This window comes from Orussus abietinus, unplaced genomic scaffold, assembly GCF_000612105.2.
Source record: "Orussus abietinus isolate OABI.00-Male unplaced genomic scaffold, Oabi_2.0 scaffold40, whole genome shotgun sequence".
NCBI classification, from domain to species: Eukaryota; Metazoa; Arthropoda; class Insecta; order Hymenoptera; family Orussidae; genus Orussus; species Orussus abietinus.
The window spans coordinates 110060-136037 of record NW_019394244.1 but is presented as its reverse complement, the minus strand read 5'-3'; the positions used below and the strand labels follow the sequence as shown (position 1 = coordinate 136037).

Below are 25978 nucleotides of genomic sequence, written 5' to 3'. Positions count from 1 at the left end.
TGAGTCTTTCCGCTGCTGATATTTAAGACATAACCTAACATCATAGGATCCTTATAAATGCGTTGAGCTGTTCACAGTTTAATTCCTGCAGTGTTAAACCGTATTCGCGAACATGTAGTGAGCATATGAACATCCAAAGAGCAAAAGTGAACGAAAGAAGACCACAATATGTACAAAGAGTGTCTAACGATGCATCGTGAGTTAACCTACGACTATCTCATCGAGTGATCCAGACATTCCAGAGTAAGCTCAATCCGAAGACGCCAAAGATATAAAACGCTTAAGAGAAATTCCGCAAGATCTTAGAGCTATTCCCAATTCGAGGTTAAAATGTGCACCTCCTAGCGTTCAGATATCCTCCATATGTGAAAAGTCCTCGAACCATCGAAAGGCTTCCGGACAGCTGCGAGTCAGAGACATATGTCTCTCATTTTCTCAGAGAATAGTATTTCCTCGAGCATGGCTCTCGTGTCCAGTATAAGTACAAGTGTAACTCCCATTTTTGGAGTTCCTGATACTGACGTTGCTAGTCAATCTGCAGACTGCGGTCTTCGACAAGGAGGATCGATTGCTGGGAGCCCTTTCGCTACTCACACCGACTGCCATTCGTTCACCTGTTCGACTATTTAAACCGAAACATCCGCAAAGAGAAGCGTGCATCTGCCTTTTAGCCACCTAAAACGACAAAACACCATTATATCTCAATTTCGTACATTATACTTTTAATAATAATAATTAAGGTTATTTTAATAAAAACAACGTCCTTTTTATAATAAAATTCAACGTAATCAAATGAAAAAATAACGAAGTCAACTGAGTTTGTTGGTTTCGTTATTTGTCTGATTTTTTCTAAAAATTATGTTTAATAGAATAGCTAAAAAATAATATATGAAATTTTGGAACATCCTATCGATGGGAATCTGAAACAGGGTTCTCTGTGTCGAGTGTTCCAGGATGTTCCGGGATGTTTCAGGATGTTCCAGGACATCCCATCGTTCCCGGAAATCCTTTGACCAACGAGGCGGAGATTCGCTAGAGAGTTTGATCCGTTTTAATTAAACCGGGCGCTGAATCACCTTTATTTCATGCATCCTCGCCGCATAGATGATCGGATTGACCAGTGTCTTCAGAATGATCAGACAATTGAACAAGCTGTACAAGATGAATTTGTTTTTTTCCGACATCCAGTCGAAATTTAGGAGACAATCGTTGCAAACCAGAGCGAAGATTATTGTTGCAGGCATCCAACCGACCATGTAGCTTCCTGTCGCAGTAAAATATCTAATTTAACAGCAATCTTGTCAAGAAAATGTCAAGATGAGAGTTACAATAATTTCCTGAACACTTCATAAACAAACAAAATATTTAAATTTTATCCTTTAAAAATCATGCCATAAACATTTTAAGATCAAATAGTAATTTCTATACCGAGGATGTATAGAGTGGTGTGAATGGCCTTCACGTTCTTCACCATTTGTTGAGGAGTACTTTGTTGGCTGTTATCATTGTTCCTGTGACGAGATGAGCCAGCTCTGCTGAAACGAAGCCTCGAAGCTTGATGCTTCCTCACGATGCAAAATATGTGAGAATAAATGCAGACCATCAGCAGAAAGGGAGCGAAGAACAAGCTACTGAACATTATCCGGAACTGCTTGTGTTGCAAGAACCTGAAGCGTTATTATTCATCTTTATGCATTTTTATGCATTTTTAAATTAACAGAAGATTACGGAAACCCTTACATCATGTTCTCGCAGCCCTGGGATTGGAAACCTTCGTTTTCCACCAGACTGAAGTACGAGAGGAAAAACGCCAGAGGTAAAATCCAGAGAATCGCTATGGCAAGTATCGTATTCCTGGAAAAATGGGAGCTTATCACAGTTATCAAAGATCCCTATAGAATAATTTCTAAATATTTCTTTGCAATCCTTGCTAAATATCTTAGATTTCATTCGAAGATATCGGATAGATAAAGGAATGAATAGAAATTAAATGTAACACCGAATTATTTTAAAGGTTCGTGGAGTTGATTTTTGGGATGCATCGGGACTCGAAGAATTCTCACCTGCGTGTCACGATGGAGAGATAATGGAGAGGTCTCAGGATCCCGAGATAGTGATTGATAGCCAGGGCAGTCAGGTGAGCAACCGTCACGATGATTGATCCCAGTCTAATGGCTTCCAGCAAGAGCACGAAGCAGTCAATTCCTTTAAATGAAAAGAGCATCTCCAGGGTATATTTTCAATTTTAAAAAGTACCTCCTCTAAGCCTGGCTAAGTATCACAGCTACAACCCCCTGTATTTCATTTTTAAGGCACCCCAACATTTTCTATCGTCCATCGCCTAAATCCGTTAAAAGATTTTCCAAACGAACCCAAAATGTCCTATCGCCTATCCTGAAAATCAGCTAATAAATTCTGCAAACGAACCGGTCAACCTGAGTCCAAGTCCATAAGGTAGAAAACTGTTGAGAACGAGTCCAGTTCCCAAAATAACGCCGGAAAAGGCATCAGCCCCAGCAAGACTAAGGCTGATATGCAAAGTGGGGCTGAGAGGACGCCTTATCCAGTAGACGCTGAGGAGGATCTTGATGTTGACGACGACCGAAAGGACGCAGAAGAAGATAAGGATGGGCGAGCCATAGAGATAATACAATCTCTGTGGATGTTCCCTGACCGAGTCGACCTGGGATAAGTTCCTCTCGGAGAAGTTCGACAGGTTCCTGGGGTGCAAGGTGCTCTCCAGGAGGAACCTGTCGATGTCCTGGAAGTCGTCCAGGTCCTCTCTGCCCCGGGTGGACAAGGCGCCGAGGACTTCTCGATGAAGTCGGTGGAAGGCGTGTCGAAGATGGGAATCTGGGGAGAATTCCTCCCCTGAGAAGTTCTCCGACCTCGAAGAGGGGTCTTCCCTTTCCTGGATGATGTCCTCTCGACGTTGGTCCATTCCGATTAGGAAGTCCTCGGAAGGACACTTCGGGACGAAGAGCCTCCGTCTTTCTGGAAAAGCTTTCCCTCTCCCTTTTGTCCTTCGACCTTTCCTGTCAAATTATATGAATTCATGTATCGTTTTATAAATTACGCGATATATGTAAAATTTCCTAGAGAAATTAATTAAAGCCCTAATTAAGGACGTGGAAATCCATTAGGGTCCCTTCTCTATCATCGACTCGTCTCCCTCCTGTGGGCAGATCGATCGTGACCTCGGTCATCCGTGATATGGATCACCGAGACGATTATGGTCGGCTTTGAAGAGATTATTGCGATCCCCGATTGGGAAGGTCGACCCTGATCCTCGACTCGAGACATCGATCAGATCGTCGCTCTTATCAGGGGAAATTCGACAATTATCAGGGATCCCTCGAACTTCCCTCCGAAACTAGGCCGACCGTGATAACGGAGTTCCCTTCTGACTTCACGATAACTTCCTTAAAATTCCGTTTCCTCTAATAAAAATTGATTTTCGTCCATTTGAAATTTCATTCAACTTTTCAAAATTTATTCTCTCGACAAAAGGAAACCAAACTTCATTTTGCCAAAATCCCGCATTTCTCTTCTCGGGGAAAGTCCTCTTCTTTTTCGCGCCGAGGACCTCCCCTAGGGAAATATCCTTCTCCCTAGTCTAGGGGAAACCGCGCAAGTTCGCGCATCATTCCTGTGCACGTAATTCCCGAAAGCGCGACCTGTTGAACTTCCTGGTGTACTTTCAAACGAATTTCACGACCCGGGGAGATATATCCTTCGGCAAACCTTTCGATTTACTGCCCCGGCTTTCCAGGGAATAATTTATCGACCCCCGGGCGGAAAAACCAGCCGGGAAAATCGATCATCCTCCTTCTCGTCTCCGACGTGCCGAAGAAAAGTGGAGGCGCGGTATTAAAGCGGCCTACTCCTTTTTCTTTTTTTCCCTCTTTTTTTCTCCCCTCCGTCGCCCCTCTTATTCATCGAAATTGATACGTCTTTTTCGAGGACCCTTCGAGCTTTACTTTGGATTTTCCTTCCCCGGCCCAATAGATATTATTCAATTATAAAATCATAATATTTCGCTTTTCGATGGTATACAGTTTTATCGATCGAATTTCTTTAGTTTTCTACGGGATCGATCTTCTTGAGGAATTCTCTCCAGGATACGCCATCAAGGGGTGAAAATAAGGTCTTTGAATGGCGTATGCACAATGCACTTCCGTGGATATATCCTATGCAGGTGCATTGTGCATCCCCATGGAACGTGCACTCGCGAATTGCTCGTTCGCGGTAATCGGGTTTTATGGCAGAACGAGCATTCCCTCGGCGACGAACGATGGCCTGGTGTCGCGGATAAAATCGGTGACAGTCCTTAAACTCGATATTTCGATCGATAAAGCGAGCCATCGAAACCTTCATCGAATTCCGAATTGTTGGCGAAAATGCCAAAACTTCAATGCACTCAGTTTGGCGAAAAGTTTTATAAATATGTAGACACGTGGTATGATGGCATGGCATGACATATATCTCATATACATATATATATTTTTTATTTATATATATATATGACACTTTCGTAACATCTTTAGGGGCGCCCTAAAAGTGATAACATTTCCCGAGGTCCCAGAAATATATACAGGACCTTCTCGAGTCCAGAAAAAGGACTCGACGTGAAGAAAATCGATAACCTCGGGATAACAAAGAAAAGTAGAGAAATAGAAAAATAGAAGAAATATAAAAATCGCAGCATCCTCGCGAAACGAGAGCTGGTTATACGTTTCCGTTCCTGACTCGGTTATGCAGGATCGAGTTTCCTCCAGCTTCCTCGACGAGGAGATGCCCGAGGAAATGGAGACCTCCCCACGAAGAAACCCCTGAAGAGCAGAGAACGAGAGAAAACCACGTCGCGAAGAAACGAGATTCCAATATGGCGGACGACGAGCGAAGAGAATACACACGACAAGAGTTTACCTTTAAAAAATTCAGAAGAATTAGAGAATATCGAAGAAATACTTCGTCAATTAAAGATTCTTTTGAACATGTCGCTTTACAAGGATCGCGTTCATCTCGTGTCATCCTATTGTTACGATTCTTATATGGAAATCCAGCCCTATGGAAGGCAGTAATTTCTCGAGATTCGCCCTGGAATTAATTCCTTACGATCGTTCCTCTCCCTATCCCATAACTGCAGTGGAGGGAACACCTCGACGACCCGTGGAAATATCAGAATTTATTCCCCGAGAGGGCGAAATAAGCAAAGTTTCAGGGCAGTAACGAGGGAAGTAGACAACCGGAGGAAGCGGCCATGAGAAATTGCAGGAAGGGGACGTCAAAAGAGGAAGCAAACAGAGATTCTCGGATGAAACGGAAATATAGCCTTCCACAATTTCCAAAAACATTGCGTACCACTGAAAGTGGCCTAAGCAACACTTTTCTCCGATATTAATTTTATGTGGTTGCAATTTAAATGCCAATGATCACGAAAGTTAACGTAATTTATCGTATTAATTAAATTTGAAACCTCATTTTATTATTGGTCTTATATCATCATGTTTATTAGATTTATTACATCCATAACATGTCTCTTCCAGGTCCGAAATTCAACTTCATGGAAGAATTTCGAAGGGGAGCCTCGGAAAATCAATTTTTTACGAGGGCACTTCCCTTTACCTCTCCCGTAAGTGCACTAAAGGGAACGGTCGTCAACCCGTGGGAATATCGGCATTTATTCACCGAGATGGCGAAATAAGCAAAGTTTCTGGACAGTAACGAGGAAAGCAGACCGGGGAGAGGCGCGAGCATGAGAAATTGAAGGAACGAGAGGGAAAGAAAAGTCCCAAGGAGGGAAATAAAGCGTCGAAAGGCGAATGAAAAAGACGAACCAAGATGGCGACTCTTCATCCCCCGTTCTCTTTCCTTCCCTCGAGGATGCGACATTTTTATTTCATTTCCTAAAGTAATGATATACTGCTACATGTAATTAGACAGTGTCTCGCATATATTTACGAAATGTACGATATTCGTTAAATATATAGGAAATATAAGAGAAATATTTTCTGCTACCAGGGGTGATCCCTTTTCCTCGTAAATTCCCGAAGAAGGTGGTTATTTGTCAACCTTTCCGTACCACAATATCCGAGGAAGCCAATTGGCAAAATTGCCGGATAGAATGCCGAGCAAACTCCGTCAAGATGACTTCACGTTATCACGGAATGATGTCCGGATGACGAGGCCAAGTTTCCCAGAGATTACACATGGAAGTCTTCTCCAGGGTTTAATCGGTTCCCTCCGCGAGAATCCGGGGGAAAAGGGGAGAATAAAAATGGCATTTTCCGGAATTCCAGGCACGCCACTCAAATCCGCCACCAGAAATTCCGAAATTCAACTTCATGGAAGAATTTCGAAGGGGAGCCTCGGAAAATCTATTTTTTTACGAGGGCACATCCCTTTACCTCTCCCTAAAATGAACTAAAAAACCATCCTTTACACCGAGCGTATTGAAAATGAAAAAAAAAAAAACGAGGAAAAAGAAAAATAAGCTTGAAAAGTAATTTTCGGGAAGGCCGACATTTTCCGAAACTCCGATAAATCGCGTCTGCTCTCGACGTGCGATAACGAGATGCCCGATAGGCGTTGGAAAAGCCGGGAAAAAAAGGAAAAAAAGGAGAAAAGAAAACGGGAAAACTCGAAAAAGTCGCGTCGAGCGTCCATTGATAGAAATCCGAAATGGAGGATCGCGATTTTCCGATTTTCGAGGAAAGTGGAGATTAAAGAAACAAATATTTTCTATATATTTAACGAATATCGTACATTTTGTAAATATTTACCAGACATTTGAAGACATTGCAAAACGTTTAGTTGTAAAGAAATATTTAGAAATTATTCTATGCTACTAGAGGGAATACAAAATCTGGGAAAAATCCCTTTTGCAGCGTAGTTGATATTTTGTAAAATTGGGAAACCGCCGTGGGTTTAAAAATCCCGGATGACATTGACGAGACAACTAAAACCGACCCAGAGGGGATGCTTTGTCCCGCCGCCATTTTGGACGCCGCGCGGATTATCAATCTTTCGGTTTATGTCAGGTTTAATCACGGCCTTTTAATAAATCCAACTTCCGATAATGTCATCGCAGCCTCTTCGGGGAATTTCCCTACTGATTTTCCGCTTTAAGGAGCCCTGATCCTGATCGAGTCGGTAATGATACCCGGTGGAGTGACAACGATTGATAAGAGACAAAAATTGAAAATATTAAGTCGTCGCAACAATCTAACATTTCGTGAAAAACCGTAATTCATGGGAAAACCACCATAAAGGCGTCTCGTCGCTAAAGGGTTAAATGACTTGTCTTCGTCCCCTGTTATCGAGAAAAAATGGCCGATTCGGTGATCGACGTAACTCTCGCGATCGAGAGGCCGAATAAAAAACGAGGGTCGCCAGGGACGCGTATGTTTTCCCTTTTTCCCTTTTTCTCTTTTCCCTCCTTTACTTTTTTTCCCCATCGCTCGATCGATCTTCCCCCACGTTTGCGAGATTGGGTCGCGTCGTCGGTTTCGGCAGTTCCTCGGAAAACCGATAATCGTGCCCGGAATGTGATCGATTCTCGGACAGATCGACACTCCCCGGTGATAACTAATAATTTCCGAGGTGGAACATTAAACAGATCCATACGCTGTTAAAAACCACGCTCTGACTATATAAAATATCCCCTCGCCTAAAGAGGAAATTCTTCCAAAGCATCGTTCAACTCTGCAAGAAAATTCCTGGAATTTATAAGCATTGTCCATCTCCACAAGAAAATTCCCGGAATTTATATATTTTTACGTAGCGTTATTATAATGAATGGGGAACAATGGGGAACGCCACCCTCTCTTTCTCGCGTGGTCTACCCTAGAAACGGAAGTACTTCCCCATTTCTTCCTTTCCTTGTATCGACCAGCAGGAAAATTCGACAAATTGGTCTCTTCGGGTCATTTTAGTTAGTTCTAGGTATAGGCTCGCTCGACAAGGCGTAAATCCGAGTTGCTTCAAAGCTGAACCGTTTACACCGACGAACAATATGCCTCGTTAAATCAAGCCACCCCAGGGAAATTCCTTCCCCGAAATTTAGCCAGCTCCGCGAACTAATTAAACCCCTAAATGAAAGGAAATTTCCTGTAAGGGATTAATTACTTCCAAGAGCATTCCCCGGAAAAACGCTCAAACAAATCCGCAATGCGATCGAAAAGTCGCGAGCTAAGGATTCGACGCGGCGACGCCATTCTGAAAAGCGTCGAAAAACCGTCAGGAATTAAACTGCACGTTATTTTCATATTTGAAAATCAAAACTTTCTTCGGTCAGTGCTAAAGTATGTGCATTATTTTATTGCTGGCCAAATAATTTACGTTACACTAAAACGTTTCATGGTCAGTCCCGTCCTCGGGGCCATTTTTCAGGACTTTCCCTCCCGGCAATCGGTCTGTCGTCTCCTTCGACAATCGCATATTTCAATTCCTCCAATTCTGCGTACCTCGAGAGGGAAATTTGGAAAAATAACGCGAGATATTTACGGCCCGTTTCATCGAAGACCGATCGCCGGGTCGACCCTAACCTCCTTTTGGGGTATATCGCCGGAAATCAGGAGGAAAATGGAGGAGGAGCAAGAAATCGAGTCTCCGATTAGGGACCCTTAAAGGACTCTTGACAAATCGTCATCCAGTGTCAAGAACATTAGGTTAACCGGATTATTAACATTTCTACCGAGGAAAGAAAAAAAAAATAATAGCCTAAAAAATATATCTTTAATTCCAAGAATAATTATATTTCTCAACAAATAATTACCTGACTCGGATAACTCGTAGCATCGAATTTATTCGATTTTATTCGAGTCTAATAGATTATTTATTTAAAGCATTTTTTATTCTCTTGTTATTTCCCGCGGGACAATATTGTCTTGGGAAATAAAATGCATATTTAAAGAGACAAGACACGTGACGCCAACGATCGATCGTCTTATCAATCGTTATCAAAGCACGTGTCTAAGAGTTAAGATGTAACAGGCTGGAAGAGCTTAAATTAAATAAATATACGATTAATTAATAAACTACCTTAACTCGCTAAATGACTATTAACCGAGTCCTTTGATCCAGCACCTAGATAAATATTTGTTCATAGGTTTTAATTATTCCTTAGGTAATAAAAAAAAAAATTGCAATTTATCCATACTCACGATAATTTATCAACCTCTCATAAGTACTTTCCATTGGAACGAAATTTTCTTATTCACCCACGTTCATATTTCACTGTAAATTAACTTGACATTTATAAATAAATTATTCCCCACAAATGGACGCGGAGAAAATTATTCACGCGTTCCTCCGAGATGCGGTGCAGATATATTTAAAAAATGAGATAATAATTACACCGTACAATTATTAATTTCAGCGCAGTCCAATTCGCCGACGATAAATCGATGTCAATTTGCAATGACAAATTATTCAACAACGTGACATAAGACGCGGGCAAGTCGTTGCGGATTCCCCGCGAGTACCAGGGATCCCGGTTAAAAGGAAAAAGAAAAATCCGCGGCGAAATGGCCGTATTCCGCGTGCGGAAATGGCACCTCGAAGGAAGGCGTAAAAGCGGAATTAACTTTACGCGATTCGGCCGCGGTTGGAATTCCGCAGGAATTCCGCGCGTCCTTGTCGCAAGCTCCGCGGCGTTTCGGTCGTAGCTCCGCTCCGGAACTGAAAGCGCGGCCTCCGCGGCGCGGAATTCCACGGATTTCCGCGCAGACGCGGCCCGCCGCGCGGAATTTCGACGGAATTTTCGAGGGAGCTTGCGCGCTCCGTTCCGCAGCGGATTTTATTGTTTAAGCGATTTCGCTTCCTGTCATTTGTACGAAAGAAACAACCGAGAGATTAATGGTTTATGAAACTTTTCTCCAAATTGTTATATACTTGTTTGAAAATTTACTAAGCGAAAATGGAGACCTGACGCCCACTAAAATTTCATTTCTGCATAAATTTGTTTATAACAATTTTTTCAAGTGAAATCTCTCCTTAAGGTGATATGAATGATACGAAGTGAGATCCGAAGGATCTGGTTCATGAAACTTCTCCTCTAACTGGGTGTACGAAATTGCGAGATCGAATAATCCATTCAAGGCTTACGTTTAAAGGTTCCAAGGAATATGAAAAATTTCATTTGGGATATATCAGATTTTCCGGAAAAGTCGAGACAAAAGGAAACGCGTCGTCGTCTTATCGGGAAAAAAGTCCTGCTCGCCATCTGCTCGCCGGACTTTTTTAATTTCCGCGACAGGAGCTCGACGTTCCTGCCCCGAACAGGATATCCGGTTGAGGATTATCGGAGGGGACGAGTTCCCATTTCCAATTTCGCGAGGACATTCCCCGGGAAAATCGGCGACGGGCTTTTCCTCCTCGAGGAGACCCTCCTGGAAAAGATCCGCGACTCGCGTTCGATTCGACGAATAGTCACTACGAATTATTATCGCGACTATAACGCGAACTTTCCGGCATCGAAAAAATCGAAAGTGAAAACATCGGCAACGATCTGTCGGGTTCAATTAAATTTCCGCCGATCGATCTGCACAAATTTATCGCCGCGATTAATCATTTTACCGGAGGATTCACTAAGCTCGAAACATCGCCAACGATCCGTCGCGGGCAATTAAATTTGTCCAGATTTATCGTTCCTCGCGCGGCCACCTCTACGTCTTTTACGATAGGAACTCTTCTTCGGGTCGGAGTTTACGGTCTCGATCGAATTGCACCGATCGTTCGAAAAACGCCTCCGACACCTCGGTCGACCTCGGAGGTCGGACCTTAACTTTTACGGTGTCCTTAAGTTCCTCCTTCGTCCTTCCCCCTTCGTCCTTTTTCCTCCCTCGTCGATCCTCGCCGCGATTTCCGGCTCCTCCGCGATCCGGATAGAAATCTCTCGCGCTCGTTCGCTCGTAATCCTAAACTCCCGCTTCCGCATGCGGAATATTACGCCCTCGTCCGCGTTTTATTCGAGCCCTTCGCAGTCTTCCCCTTTTCCCCTCCTCGGTCGAGCAATCAAAATTAAATCAAGAAAATGACGGGAAGAGCAAAAGGAAAAGAAATTAAATTAAGAAAATGACGGAAAAAATTAAATGAAGAAAACGAAAAGAAAAGAAAAAAAAATTAAATCGACTCGACAAATTCCAACGCTAAAGAGATTTCGCCTGATCCTCGACCTCAAAGTGATTTTATTTGAAAAAGGAAAAAGAAAAGGACCCGCTCCTCCACCTCGAGGAGGGCAATTGAATAATCGCTTCCGCAAGGTCCTTCGCTATTAATTCCGCCCTCGGTCCGTCAGCCTCCTCGGGAATCGCCGAAGAGGAACGTTTCCAATTAATCGCGGGGGGGCGGGATTGATTTTTCCCACCCGGGGAAATGCGATCCTCGGGAGGATAATGGCGACTAATTGGCGAGGACCGCCTCGGGGGAGACAATCGAAGAGGAGGCTGACCCTTCGCGAGAATCTCCGATGGCTCTTAATCCCACCGGCCTCCGGCTTTTCCTCCACTTAATGGCCGAGTGCCCGAGGAAAAGCCCTTTCCCTCCCCGAGGCCGGGCGTGACCAGATTTCCCGATCGCTTACCTTTTTTTTCCTTCCCTTCTCCCCGGAAAACTTACAGCGATAAATCGACAACGATCGAGGAGGATATATGTTGCGGAATTTCGATCCCACTTGGGGCCTCTAATTGCAGACCTCGAGGTGATATATACGTACCGAAAAGGCAAAGTATCTTGACTTTTTGGTACGAATATCACCTTAAGGAGTTTAAGACTCGACGCGTATCGGATGAGGCTTTTGCTCTCACGTTTCCCTCTCGGGATAAACAGGAGACGGGGAGAATTCGGACCAGTTGTGCTCGCGTCCTAATTGGCTCATTATCCTCTGATCAAAGGTTTGTCAAGGAGACTTGATATTTCGTTATACATACGCGCCTTTGACGTTCCAATTCTGCGTATCAACGTTATATCAGGGACACTGGTAAAGGGGTTTGCCGCCAAAGAGACCTCTCCTAGTTAAGACTATAGCGTTTCATTGTCGGAACAATTCTCACAGGTTGCGAGAAAATCTCTCTCTCGCAATAGTCCGAGAATATTCACGAACGATGGATCGCTTCGTGAAATGAAGAATAGATATAACCATTGTTTATATCAATAAATACATATGACAATTGTTGAATTTATCTACAATTTATTTCTCTCCCTGTCGCGATACCTAACCACTTTCGAATCTCTTTCCACGTGCATATAGTGTGATCCATGGATGGTTTTCGATTTTCTTTCTCACAACAGGTGAAGGTTAAACCATCGATTCGGGAATTGTCTGCGAAGACCCTGTTATATAATCGCTGTTGGTTGCTTGATTAAGTGGAGTGACGGGAACAATAGCCAATATTCCCTCGTTGAAGTACCTAGTTGTTGGTAACCCCATTACGCTAATAATTCATCACTTCCGGCGTAACCTTGTCCTTACAATTAGTATTCGATTACTAACATCCATAATCGAAAGCTCCCTTCATACGCTTTTATCGGATATGTTGCTTCTTATGCTTCTGTTGCTGTCTCTCCTTTGCGGTCCCCTTTGTGGACGGGTGTTCCTGGTTATCGTGGAAGGCAATTCCCGGTCACTGCCGACTCTCCTCAGGCTAGTATCTCGCTCTAGTGTTCTAGTCTTCCCTTTTGGGCTTCTAGGGCCCCGAATATTGGAATAAAGGATGTACACGGCAAGAATGCCCACGGCGAACATCGCCACCCCAACGCCGCTTACAGTGCCGACCTAGGGATCGGTTAAACCCCGGTTAAAACCCCGGTTAAAAGGTTCCATTGTTTGGGAAGATCATTGTACCGTCAGTAAATCCACTCTAAGGACTCACCATGGTCCACCACTCGCTATCGTCCATTTCCGAGACGACTATGTGAGCAGCTTCCTGCTCGTCGTCCTCCGTCAGGGTCTTGATCTCTTTGCCGGATGTCGCGCACCCCGAACGAACGTCCTTACCCTTGGCGAGGACCTTTTTCAGCGTCTTCGGAATGGCGTCGCTTTCCTCCTCGCTGTCGTCGTCGTCTTCGTCGCTTCCCACCTCCTGGCCTCTCCAGTAGATCTTCGCGGCTCCCTTGTTAACGACAATCTTACCCAATTCCTCCACCGTGGGTGATGAACCCTTCATGAACAGCTCCAGGGTCCTGGACCCCGTCGTAGAGTCCGTGTTCTGTTTCGACGTCGCACCCTCCACCACGTTGTTCCACTCGACGGGGTTCAACGGGTTCCTGCACTTCTTCTTCTTACTGGAAAATTAACCGGACATTGGGGTGAGAGAATTATTTAAAGTTTATATATATTGGTTATTGATTTTAGGCGCACCAGACCGTTTCCAGGGATTTTGTGTACACCAAGATGGCGTCTTCTAGCCAACGAACGTCTCTTAACTCTTCGGCGTCGTATGTGGCTTGGTCATTTGACCATAACTTCGAATTCAGGACTCGACTCTCCAAACCATCGAGGTCGTCTCTAAAAAATTTATCTTTTATCCACTGAACACCAAACGGCTGCATAACTTGGATTAACAAATAACAGTGGATAGATATGAACATATGTAATGAGTATGTAACGATAGTCTCATTTTTATAGTACTCCTTCGTAATTCATTCATTCATCTCGCTCACTTGCGGCATTTTTTATGTTTTTTTCTTTTGTTGTTTAACATTGCACGTACTCTTTCACGGTATCGGCCAAGGCTCTCTGCGAACAGCTATTTACTTGCAAATTGCGGGCAATACCTGAGGTGAAGTACGAAATGCGGAAATCCTCGTCATACTCCGCAAGACCTCGTTTCACGTATGAATAAATTGTATGCGAGGCGCGATTGTCTTTTAATTTACAATTCCCTCTTAATAAACAATTTTGCACTCTCATGGAAGAGAGGCAAACAATGGGAAAGGATTCACCTTGGCATTTTTAATGTTAATTGTTAGAAGTCGTAGAGCATGCACATAAGAGAGGCCTCATTTCCGCGGGAGGGTTTACAGTAATTTGCATAATCATGAAATTGACTGGAAAGTGATTACGGTATTCGCACAGCCTTGGACAAAAGTCGAAACGGGGTTTACCTTCATTGTCGATATTGATTACTAGCTGTAGCCGAGAATTACGATCGCGGATAAAAAAATGACAAATGACGAGAAAGAGGAATATTTAAATGACTATTAATTTTACTCTATAGGTAATTTGATAACAGTGCAATCATCCGGGATTACATATGCACCGAGAAAAAAAAACATTACTTGACCGAAACATATATATTATTGCTTAAATCATAGATAATCCCAAAAAACAATTCTATTCAAAGCTATAAACAAATTTATTTACTCCGATATTTCTTACGACGTATCTGACCGATTTTGTTGCAACAATGTAAAATTTCTTTGTCGGCGAAATTTTTTTGCAAAAAACATGAAAGTAGAGAGAAGGAAATTCAATTCGTATGAAGAAATGACAAGAAAAAAGAAAGAAAGTTGGAAGAACGACATTGTTTCATTGCTCGTCGACTGCTACGCAATATGTACCGTTTATTAAACGAGATCTAATGGACATTGGATTATTAGCACATTGATTGGCGTCATTGAAAGATGCAGAACGGCATCTCGGCAAGTTCATTGTCTGTGTCTCATTCGCATTATTTAAATATACGCAAATGAATAGTCACGTTATTTCTAGGTGCAATCCATCGAGACCGAAGGTTAACTTGGTTAAGGTGAAGTGAAACACGTCGAGATCGAAATATCAGAGCTCGACGCCATTTTAGTTCTTGTCTGGGCTAAGTTAAGAAACTTTTCACTTCATCATGGTCACCGTGCCGTTCACCGGTCCACTTAGTTAATAACAATTTATATTCCTGAAATAATTACCCCGATTTACAATAAATCGGACATTTTTCTCAGTATTTATGACTGGCTTGATGGGCAGAATGTTCGGTGGACCGAGAAACCATTTTGCATACTTAAAAAAAAGAGATCTCTTATGAAGCTAAGTTAAGAAACTTTTCACTTCAGCTTAAGACACAAAACGCAAACATCATGGTCACCGTGCCGTTCACCGATCCACTTAGTTAATAACAATTTATATTCCTGAAATAATTACCCCGATTTACAATAAATCGGACATTTTTCTCAGTATTTATGACTGGTTTGATGGGCAGAATGTTCGGTGGACCGAGAAAACATTTTGCATACTTAAAATAATGAGATCTCTTATGAAGCCCGACGGGGAATACTTTCCCCACCGATTTGACTTCTCAGATATACATAGCCTGACTCTTTAACATCCTCTTAAAATCGATAAAAAGAAGTACCTCGCATCTTCAAGAAGAAGAACCGTGTTCGTGGTGTTCATGCCATTAAGGAGTTCCTCCACGTTTCCTTCGCTAACCACTAAAATGGTAGCGTTAGCCGGTTTCGACAAAAACCCAGGCTCGGGCTGTCCGATGTGTACAACGTGGGACGTAAAATCTGAAAGTAATTAGGACGAGTGAAGCGTAATTAACCCCTTGAACCCGGAGTCATTTCGACGTACAATCCGTACAATATTAATTATGCCATACCGTCACTCTCGTCATCGTGCACCATTACGCACAAGTTTTTCAAAATGGCTCCATTGGTGAGCTTCCGGGCGATATTTTGTATGTCGTCCTCTCCGTCTTCATCGGGATAAGCCACCAAAGTGAACGATTTCCATTTCAAGGCTTCAATTACCTTCAAAGTGCCCTGAAATCACAATGGAAATTTTGAGACGCGCCAGCAGTCAGAATGGATGATTTACTTCTTACCCGAACTATTAAAACGGCGATAAAAGTGCAATCAGCGTTTGCGGTGATTAGAATTCGCAAAGACTAACGAATAGTTTAAGTAAACAGAACTATAAATTTCCTATTTTCTTTTTTTCCGAGACCGAAACACCCCGATCGAAAGAAACGAAGGTGTATCTCGAATTAAGGTGATGTGAAACGCGTCGAGGAACTTTATCGACGTCGGTAAAAGGATTCCTCTAAATATCTACGTTTCCGACGTTGGTTTTTATATCGACAGCCGTATCGAATTATATTGAGTATTGTATTAAATGGAAAAATAAAAATAAAATTAAAATATCACCTTAACGTAGGAGAAATTAATTAAATAATTTTCCTATCAACCTGCACGATGTAGGAGTCCGATTCTTTGACCAAACGGTGCATGTACGGCGAGTCGGAGGATTTTTTAACGATATGTGGCACTTTGAGGACGGACGTGACTTTCTGCACCGCCTCTACATTGGACGCGCTGTCCGGTCCGATGAAACCTGGGGTAAAATAAGTAAATAAATTATTAACCATTGAAATTCACCAGGGAGGATGCGGGAATGCCAAGTCCGGGATTAAATTTAAATATTAAACAAAAAATAGAAACAATTAAATAGCGCTTGCCTAGATGTTGCGGTGGCTGCAGACAATTCATGTCCGCCAGAACTAATGCCTTCATCGTCGCTTTAACCGCACCTGTGATACTGTTACAAGTATCCAGTACAGCAACCTCTGTGACAATGTAGCAACAAAAGTATAACCATACCCCTCGCGCTTTTACGAAATTATAAAATAGTATGATAAAATTAAAAACTCATATCAGAAAATTGTGAAGAAATGAATAAAAAGTCGACGTCGGCTTTCTTCAAACCGAGACGTTGATTTAACGGATATAACGTTTCAGAAACGTAGATTTAACTTGTACGTGCTTATTGGACAGTTAGTTCACCTATTTTGTTCCCACTGGTGCGATTGTTGTGAGCCTCTATCAAGAACTGCGAAGCTTCGGCTAAAAGAACACCCTTAGGTGATAGTCTTCTGCAAGTCGGGTCATCGTGGAGGCTCGTAAGAAAGGAAATCTGCGTACGCGAGGTGCAATCACCGCGAGCTCCGCAAGTACATGCCGCGACAATTGCAATCACAAGCCCCGCACATATGTACTTCATAATTAGAATGAATATCTTAATCAACGCGGATCAGACCCCGATTATGGGACGGTCACATCGGCATCGTCCCTGATCGATGGAGGCCTTCAAGAATCAATGAATTTCGGAATTCCTCTCTTGAGACCAGATCTAGTCTCTTAACACTTTATCACAAATGGGTCGATGTTTTTTTCGGTATTTTCTTTATAATTAACGCTGGTCTTAGGGGAGCGCAACTTCTTCTTTAAGGCTTAGGGAGTTATCAAAAGAGGCGATGGAAATTCGGGACCCTATCCCTTTCGCAACTAGACCTATCGTGGATGAAAACACAGTGGAGGTCCCTCTCGCACTACGAACCTTGGTATTGAAAAGTTAAGGCTTTATAAGGAAGCCAGGGTGGAGTGCATAATGCACTTATTGGATTTTAACCGAGGTCGTCGCAAGGAATTCTCAAACCGGCTAACGTTATTGGAAACTCGCAATTGCGCACCAAGTAGAGAAGCAATATCGCTTAAATATTGGTCGTATAACAAATTCGGATTTTTGCCCAATAATATTTGTAAACATTTTGGGAAATTATACCGGTATGCATGTTTCAACATTCACATAACGAACCATGTTGTGGCCAAGGTTGTGTTCTACTTGGGATTTTGTGACGTCAGTGAAATCTTGTTCGACCGTTTCTACAAAAATAGTCTGCAAGTCGACTCCTACGATTATCGAGACTCCTTATCAGAGATCCGACGCGTTAGTCATCGTAGGCTCGAGGCATGAGAACCGTTTACAAATTGACTTAGAAACCTGAGCTCATTACCTTAGGGACACGGTAACAGTACTGACGAAGCTGCTCATCTCGTTCGTATATCTGTGATTGCATAACGAGCGCATTTCATTCCGCCCGGGAAATGCATAGAAATGCGGCTGATTGTTGCCACCCCCCTTGGCTTTTTTTAATTTATTGACGTAAATTAAATTTCTTAGCGCCTTTCATATCCTCTTAACTTTTGCGCGGTGATCTCGCTTCCATTACGTGTCTATAACGCGGAACGGCCTCATTATTGTCTATAAACACAATCCGCTATTGCTACAAATCTTGCATTATGTATCAGAGATAGGAGTTATAAAGAGGTGTTCCGCTCGCATTATGAAATCCATGTAACGGGAATAACCGCGAAGGTAATAAGAAAAAGTCCTTGGATCTTTAAAAAGTATTGTGTCCTACTATCAGGAGCAACGGACGCGTGATTAGAACAGTGCGTACGAAGGAGCGACCTCGGACGATGTGTAGGCAATCGAGGAAGATGGAAAGAGACTCATTAAAAAATGTCTTCCCTCTTCAGGATTACTGGGCATTGTCGCGCGTTAGGCGTACGGCAACGTAGGTATTTAGGGGAATTCTTTTACCGACGTCGATCGAATTCCTCGACGTGTTTCACTCCACCTTAATGACGATGACGCTCAGTATTACCGCACGCGGTGAAAAGTCGCCGCAGGTCGTCGCACCTGTGAGAAGATCCTAGAGCTATTCATACAGGTAAACAGGTGTACCTTCCCTGTACGACGTCTGCCGCGAGAAGGAAAGGCATTCGCATTCGTCATTGTACAACGATGGACATGAATGCGCCTTCCCTCCTTGCAGACGACGTCGCTTGTGCAGAGACTTCATCGCATCCGCGGCCATCGGTGTACAATGAGTAACGGCGGGAAAACCAGAAGCTAGGAGGCAGGAAAAAAAAAACAAAAAGTGAGAGATCCAGGTCTCCGGGGCCTTCTTTGCCTCCTGGGTATCTGGTCGGGTACCCGAGGAAAGAGACAAAAAATAAGAGAGGTGGAGAAAGGAGAACGAGATGCAAATCCGAGGCCGGTGGATCGGTTCCTCTCGTTGGCGGGAGTTGTCTCGAGATTTAATCCGAGTTTAGAGGCTAATCTATCGCTCTCTTCTTGTGGGTAATTCACGCGGGTACACTGGGAGACATCGATGCCCTCCCATCCTGCACAGGCGATGTCGTACCTGCAAGGGAGGCATTCGTGTCCGCGGGGTACACTGGGAGACATCGATGCCCTCCCATCCTGCACAGGCAATGCCGTATCTGCAGGGGAAGAATTCACGTCCGCCATTCTACACGCACCTCCGTCACCTGAGTAAATTCTAAGCCGTATTTGACGCACGAGCGACCGTACCATTTCAGTGCATGATTGGACTTTCCTCTTTTGTGTCTCGCTCGCACAAAAGCCACATCCTTCTCGAATGGTGGATCCGAAAGCGAGGAAAATTCGAGCGGCTCCGAAAGTTAGGACAAGTTCTGTCGGGAGAGAATTACCAGAGAAAGTAGCGAGTAACTACGTACTCTTATTAGGTTGACGCATAAGTAATGGCGTTTTTAACGCGTAACGTGACGTGCCAAAAAACACCATGACTGATAGTCCGTAATATTTTTTTCTCCCTGAAGGCACTACCTGGACTATCGGCGACATTATCGGTGCATCGAAGTGCGCGCAAAGTGTACGGTCCATAGTGGATGTAACTAGACGAGGATTGAACGAATTTCGGTGCACCGAGATGTGCGCCGCGTTGTACAAGTCTTATTGGATATAACTAGACAAGAATTAGATGGATTTCGGTCAGCTAGACATAAAACGGCTCCTAGCTTTGATCTTCCCTAAAAACCGGCGATTTTCGTCACGCATCCGTCCAAGTTGACGGACGTTGCGAGGGCAAACAATTCAGGGTCCTCGAGATCGGTTGGGTATAAAAGGCTGCTACGTCAGATGAACCGGACAGTCGCATGGTAACCATCGGGCTGCTCGCATCGCGGCCGAGCAGATCCGTTCCTACGGGTGTGCGTAATATCCGCAGGGGACGAGGTGCGTTTTCGTCGGCAGAATTCGGAGTGAGAGCTGTCAGGTAGAGGAAGGTGGGAACATAACCGCCTCCTAGGTGCATGGTGCATGGTGCATGGTGCATGGTGCATGGTGCATGGTGCGTAAGTGCGTTTCAAGTGGTAGTAATAATCCGTGAGGTCTGGCAGGTGGCGGCCGATTTGCAATAAACGAAAGTGGAGTCTTGCGGCAATTCGTGAGGTGAGAGTGGCCCATTCCTGTTCGGTGGACCTGAAAGCGTAAAATAACGGTGAGTTGACTAACTCCAGAGTGATGTCTAATCCCAATGTTTAGGTGACTTCCAATAAATTCCATACTTACCTAAGTAACATCTGCCCGTGATAAATCTATAAACATCGACTTCCGGCTTATCACCCCCGAGTTATTAATTATTAATGAGTTCATTTCTTGGGTGGTGCAGTTCATCGTGTCGTCTAGCCGATGGCTCGGAAGAAAATAATACCACGAGGTACTCTATCACATGAATTTAACGTACAACCAGGAAAAGCGTCATTTACAAGAGTGCACTGAATTAAAAAATAAATAAAGAAATAAATAAAATTCATCTAACCGAAGGAAAATTTTTTTTTCTCAGATTAAAGTCGACATTTGCGACGTCGTTAACGTATGGGGGGGAATTTTATTCGGTCGCAATTGGAGACTATTCAGAGCCTATTGCTCGTTGCTGCTCGATTAAAGTATGGATTAAGTATATCTGGGTTAGCGTAAAATGTTTAGAGGAACGCGCATGTAGTGGTGTCTGACTCAGTGGGAGTAATTGAGCCTCGTTGAACGTACAATGGAACGGATTTGGTTATTTTACTATCGGTAATTATAAATCGGTTGCGCGCAATTAGTATTTTAGAGCATTCCGTAAACCCGGTTATTACCTTAACTCGTATGTTTCATAACATTGTAAAATGGCTCTGGTACGCTCTTTTTTTTTTCTCTCTTTTTACGAGCCTTCGTGGAAGAGCAGCGAATTATGCGCGGCCTGACGATTAACCTGCCCAAGAAATATGTTTACATGTGTTTGCTTTCATGTACACGTGTATACTTTGAAATTACCTACTTAAGCGCCTCCACATTCCCATGGGGAAATTTCAAACTAATCGGCACCCCCAACTCGGGGGAATACTTTTCCCAAGGATTTGACTTTAATAATTATATTATTAGATTTATATTATTAAGCCACATAACATAGAAGTATGTTACTGAGAAGAATAATTAGATATGTACAGGCTGACTCTTTCATATCCTCTTAATCCCACAAATGCGTAATCAGCTGAGCAAGCATCCTGTCGAAACCACATCCCGCGATGTCGAAATGAAATCGACAGTCGTTGCCAAATCCGTTCCTCACCTCTTGGGACGATTCCCTATCGAGTAAATAGTATCGTTAACTGCTAATCAATGAAGCAATTAAAGTAATTAGGACATTGGTGAAGCTATTAAACCCGAGTGATCCTTGATTTCTCTTCGATGGATCGATTTAAGGCGTAGGCATTTAGAAAAATCTTTATCGACGTCGATTAAGTTACTCGACGTGTGTCTCTTCACCTTAATGACCGTAATTACTGTAATGACTCTTTACAGATGGGTTCCCTTCAACTTCAGTCAGTATTGAAAGGCAGCTTCGTATCCCGCAGGAACGATCAGTTTAAACTGCACAAAATCTTCGGACAAATCGCCGCAAAATGCTCCAGCCACCCGGCCATTGTTTACGAGCGTATGTACTTTAATTACTACTAATTAATTACCCATATCTTTCCCAATTTTATATTTAAATTAATCGATTCCTCGTCATTGCTTTTTTTTCTCTTCTCTTATCCTCTCTTTCAGACGGCACCGATAAGGATCGCAGCATATCGTATGGAGATTTGGAAGACTTGACGAACAGACTAGCTGCGGTTATTCGAGGATACAGTCAGGATGAAGATAAGGATTCCGTCGTGGCCGTATCAATGAGACCTACCAATTGTTTGCCGATTACATTGTTATCAATTTTAAAGGCTGATAAGGCATATCTGCCATTAGATCCTGATTTTCCAAGCTCTCGAATTAAACACATCCTGCAGGATGCCGAGCCGATATTGGCGATAGTAGATGATAAAGGTGAGGAATACTTTACATCCACTTGCGTGTACGCATTTACGCTTGGTTTTGCATATAAAAAGTGCTAATTAAAATTAATCCCACTCGAGTCTCGGTGCATTAGATGAGTGGTAATAATTACTCCTGTTTTAGAGGACGCGTCAATTTATGAAGGGACCCCGGTTATCACGTACTCGCAGCTTATCAAAGAGGCCGAATTCGAAAAGGGGGAGACTATCGTCCAGGATAAAAAGGATCCCGAACAGATCGCCATCGTCCTGTACACGTCGGGAAGCACCGGAGTCCCGAAAGGTTGATCCTGATTGAATAATTATTTATCAAAGCCGTTCTTTGAACTTTGAAAAATAAACGTCGGATGATAATAATTGTTTTTAACCACAGGGGTAAAGTTGCCTCATCGTACCATATTAAACCGACTGCAGTGGCAATGGGGACTTTTCCCTTATCAACGAGAGGAGACTCGGTGTATCTTCAAGACAGCGTTAACATTTGTCGACAGTGTTTCCGAAATTTGGGGTCCGCTCTTACAAGGTCGTACATTGGTCGTAATACCGAAGCACGTTACAAAAGATCCGCAGGCATTCATACAAGTACTCGACGACCACAAGGTGACTATTTTAACGGCGGTACGATAGAAATTAAATCTAAATCCGAAGAATAATCGATTCCTCTTTCCCCAGATTCAGCGATTGGTTCTGGTGCCCTCGTTGCTGCAATCTTTGCTCATGTACTTAAGTCTCCAGGTACGGCCTCTATTGTTAGGACGGTACTTTCGGAATTGCTAAAGCGACTCGAGACTAGCGATGGGACTGATGCGATATCTAATGATAATATTGCAATAATTCAATTCTCTGGTATTCATTCCGAGGTATCGAAAACATAAAAAGTGAGATACTTGGCATCAATATTCGATATTGATACCTTTTAGAGCGATACATAACAATAGATTATAACTGATGCGGTAACAAAGTACCGAAGTATCGGTTATACTGTTAGGAATCGATACTAATCGCGAGGTACTATTTCCATCGCTACTCAAGGTCCTTCTTCGGGGTTTTAGGACGAAAGGGGCGCCCTAGACGCTCTGAAGCTTTGGATATGTTCCGGGGAGACTCTTATGCCGTCACTAGCGGAGCAATTCTTCAAGAGGTTCCCAAATAGAGATTACGTACTCGCAAACTTCTACGGGAGTACCGAGGTGATGGGAGACGTGACCTACCACATCCTGAAGGATCTCAGCGACCTGGAAGAGGTGGACAAAGTTCCCATCGGTGAGTAGTTGTAAAAAGTTAGAAGGAAGGTATCCCAAGGTCGATCTCTCCGAATTCATTTCTTTTATAATAATTTATTTCATTTAAATTTCCTCTTCCAGGGAAACCCGTGGACAATACAATTGTTTATCTGGTTAACGAGGATCTGCAAATCGTACCTCAAGGGGAAATCGGAGAGCTGATAGTCACCGGGAGGAATCTATCCGCAGGATACATCAGGGGAAAGGACTCGACGAAGTTCCTGCAGAATCCTCACACGGTCGACCCACGTAACGCTATCTTAAAAATAATTTATTTACCACCGAGGATGATCGTAATCCTTTGAAATTCCCCATTGACTAGGTTCCTCTTCGGTCCTTTTCAGAATATTCGAGGATCTTCCGAACGGGCGACTACGCAAAGATCGTCAAGGGTGTCCTGATCTACGAAGGCCGTAAGGACTCTCAAGTAAAGATAAGAGGCCATCGGGTCGACCTTACGGAAGTTGAGAAAGTACTCTCGACTGCGCCGATGATTAATAAAGCAGTCGTCCTTTGCTACAAACCTGGCGAACTGTCCCAGGTAATTAGAATTAAACATGCACCGAAGCTAATTCTATACGACCTTCTAAATGTGTACTCACCGAACAGCTGTCAATGTCAACGTCTTTACATCCCATTGCAAAAGTAGTTGCATTAATTCACACCGGTGAGACTGAATAAAATTATGTCTCAATTCCAGACACTAGTAGCCTTCGTAACCACTACGGGAGATGCTTACGTATCGGAGTCCTGCATCGAAGCTCATCTACGAAGCAGATTGCCCCCTTACATGATTCCCCAGGTGGTCACTGTTGATTCCATTCCGCTTCTTGTAAACGGCAAAACGGACAGGCATGCGTTATTGACGCTGTACGAGACAAAAAATAAAAATGGTAAGGTTCTATTTATCTTAGACCTCTATGATTCGCATCGAGACACTGACCATGAGCTGTCGGAGTACCATGACAGATGGAGTTCGTTTTGGGCATCGGAAGGTCGCCACAATTCTCTTTTTTTTCCCCTGAAACTTGGTCCAAGGGTATCGTCACACTGCCAGCTTTTCATTTTAGATCACGATCGCACGATCGACTGCGACTACGATGGCGTGCCCGAGGAACTCCATGCTGCTGCGAAGATCCTCTTCCCCACGGTGGCATCTGTAATTGGGCACAGCGTTAGACAGACTATATCGGTCAACTCGAACTTCTATGAACTTGGTGGAAATTCATTGAACTCTGTTTACACGGTGACCAAGCTGAGAGATCAAGGCTATTACATAGGGATTACAGACTTTATCAAGGCGAAGGACATGAGGGGTATCCTGAGTAAAATGAAGATCGGTACTGACTCCGATTCATTCCTGGAGACGGTGAACCTCGAGGAGCATGTGCTCGAAGAATTAAACGAATCCCACAAAGAAGACGTCATAAGGTAGATGATCGATATAAATGATATGCTAGAGGAAGAATTGAGAAATACTTGTTTCGAGTATAAGAAAAATAATCTATCAAATAATATTTCAGAATGGTGACGGATAGTTTCTACTCGAAGGCTGATCTTGAACAATGGTTGATGCCGGACATTACCAGAGAAGATTATCGAGAGCTGGTGGAGGCTCTGTGGGAACCATTAATCGAGAAAGGATTCAGTTTTGTAATTAAATCCATTGGGGACCGACCTGAGAATAACGTCCTCGCCGTTGGACTCAACTTTGACGCTCATGATGAACCAGAAGTGTCGATCTCCTCGAAGCTGACTATAGTTTTCGAATTCTTAGAGTATTTGGAAGGACCGATCAGAGATAACAGACTGCCGAAGGGAAAGGGCCAAATCCTTCACAGTTTTATGATGGCAACTAATAGTAGCCTAACGTCTGCTGAAAATGTTATCGTAATGAGAGAAATGGAAGAGCACTGTTTAGTCCTGGCGAGGCAAAAAGGATTTGCTGGAATATTTACGACCAACACAAGCCCGCTAACTCAGGTAATTAACATACACATGTCAAGTAACGTTATCGACTGCCTTATCTGCTTCTTTCAAGTTTAATATAAAACGAAGATCGATGGGCTCAATGAGTTAACTCTGATTAGGAAAGTATGAATAATAAATTATACGCTAATTTTATGTATCATTAGAGACTATGTACATTTTTTCTTTGATCCTTCAAAGTCATATTTGTAATTCGCAGCAACTGGGCATCGACGTGTACTGTTATGACGTACTTTTGGACTACCAAGTTAACGAGTACATCGCACCGGACGGTTCGAGACCTTTTGGGCAGGCTCCGGACGACCAGAGAGCCGTGTGTTCATGGAAAGCTGTAAAATAAATCGAACTCACATAACTACTTACTCTTTGTAGTGTAGATAGTTAAATTCTCAACTAGTAAATCGAACATATCTAGATCCTTCGCGTTGCGGACGTGAATCACATGCGAAGAAGCGGTAGAGCTCTACTTATTCGAACAAATGAGAATATCTTACTCGCTAAATTTACACTTCTTTTTGGTCCGGAGACTAAAAATAATTGCTTATACTTTGTATATTTAGAAACATAGAATAGCATGGTTTGTAATTATTCGTATACGTTATGTGAATATAAAGTTACATGTGTAAATACATCGAATAAATAAAATGAAAATGAATTAAAATTGTATTCTCCATATACCGAGCTGAAATGATCAAGATAGCGTTAAAACAGTTAAAAGGTAAAAA

General features: G+C 43.1%; 3 protein-coding genes across 4 annotated transcripts; 1 reads left to right on the top strand and 2 right to left on the bottom strand.

The window, feature by feature from the left end:
• Positions 1-30: 30 nt before the first annotated feature.
• Positions 31-2941, bottom strand: LOC105704292 (lysophosphatidic acid receptor 1). Its single transcript, XM_012433377.2, has 6 exons — positions 2428-2941; positions 2064-2205; positions 1741-1854; positions 1429-1667; positions 1077-1264; positions 31-675 (listed from the first exon to the last, which is right to left on the bottom strand). The coding sequence occupies exons 1-6, from the start codon at positions 2939-2941 to the stop codon at positions 436-438; spliced, it is 1437 nt and encodes a 478-aa protein (XP_012288800.1). The 3' UTR covers positions 31-435.
• Positions 2942-12088: 9147 nt separating this feature from the next.
• On the bottom strand, positions 12089-17314 carry LOC105704314. Of its 2 annotated transcripts, XM_012433406.2 has the most exons (9): positions 16783-17314; positions 16458-16565; positions 16188-16333; positions 15600-15762; positions 15351-15507; positions 13364-13510; positions 12876-13287; positions 12497-12778; positions 12089-12413 (listed from the first exon to the last, which is right to left on the bottom strand). In XM_012433406.2, exons 1-8 carry the CDS (start codon positions 16997-16999, stop codon positions 12518-12520), a joined length of 1611 nt encoding a protein of 536 aa, XP_012288829.1. In that variant the 5' UTR covers positions 17000-17314; the 3' UTR covers positions 12089-12413; positions 12497-12517. The 2 variants fall into 2 exon arrangements, with proteins under 2 accessions (XP_012288829.1, XP_012288828.1); XM_012433405.1 differs by having other exon boundaries at positions 12101-12778.
• A 2458-nt stretch (positions 17315-19772) lies between these two features.
• Positions 19773-25593, top strand: LOC105704367 (dimodular nonribosomal peptide synthase). Its single transcript, XM_012433517.2, has 14 exons — positions 19773-19893; positions 20008-20108; positions 21455-21587; positions 21701-21973; positions 22106-22264; positions 22355-22581; positions 22654-22716; positions 23034-23244; positions 23346-23513; positions 23609-23805; positions 23965-24157; positions 24335-24695; positions 24788-25247; positions 25453-25593. The coding sequence occupies exons 3-14, from the start codon at positions 21455-21457 to the stop codon at positions 25591-25593; spliced, it is 2586 nt and encodes an 861-aa protein (XP_012288940.1). The 5' UTR covers positions 19773-19893; positions 20008-20108.
• Positions 25594-25978: the final 385 nt, after the last annotated feature.

Bases quoted from the DNA above. Each gene is read 5' to 3' on its own strand.
- LOC105704292 (XM_012433377.2), bottom strand. From the start codon at position 2,941: ATGGACCAACGTCGAGAGGACATCATCCAGGAAAGGGAAGACCCCTCT. The intron at 2,206-2,427 runs GTTCGTTTGCAG...TTTCATTTAAAG, and splicing joins ACTTGGACTCAGGTTGACCG to GAATTGACTGCTTCGTGCTC. The intron at 676-1,076 runs GTGATTCAGCGC...TTGTCGTTTTAG, and splicing joins CGAGGATGCATGAAATAAAG to GTGGCTAAAAGGCAGATGCA.
- LOC105704314 (XM_012433406.2), bottom strand. From the start codon at position 16,999: ATGAAGTACATATGTGCGGGGCTTGTGATTGCAATTGTCGCGGCATGT. The intron at 16,334-16,457 runs GCAAGCGCTATT...ATTTTACCCCAG, and splicing joins GCAGCCACCGCAACATCTAG to GTTTCATCGGACCGGACAGC. The intron at 13,511-15,350 runs GTACTTCTTTTT...TAAATTTTTTAG, and splicing joins CTTCTTCTTGAAGATGCGAG to AGACGACCTCGATGGTTTGG.
- LOC105704367 (XM_012433517.2), top strand. From the start codon at position 21,455: ATGGGTTCCCTTCAACTTCAGTCAGTATTGAAAGGCAGCTTCGTATCC. The intron at 21,974-22,105 runs GTGAGGAATACT...CTCCTGTTTTAG, and splicing joins GGCGATAGTAGATGATAAAG to AGGACGCGTCAATTTATGAA. The intron at 23,514-23,608 runs GTAACGCTATCT...GGTCCTTTTCAG, and splicing joins TCCTCACACGGTCGACCCAC to AATATTCGAGGATCTTCCGA.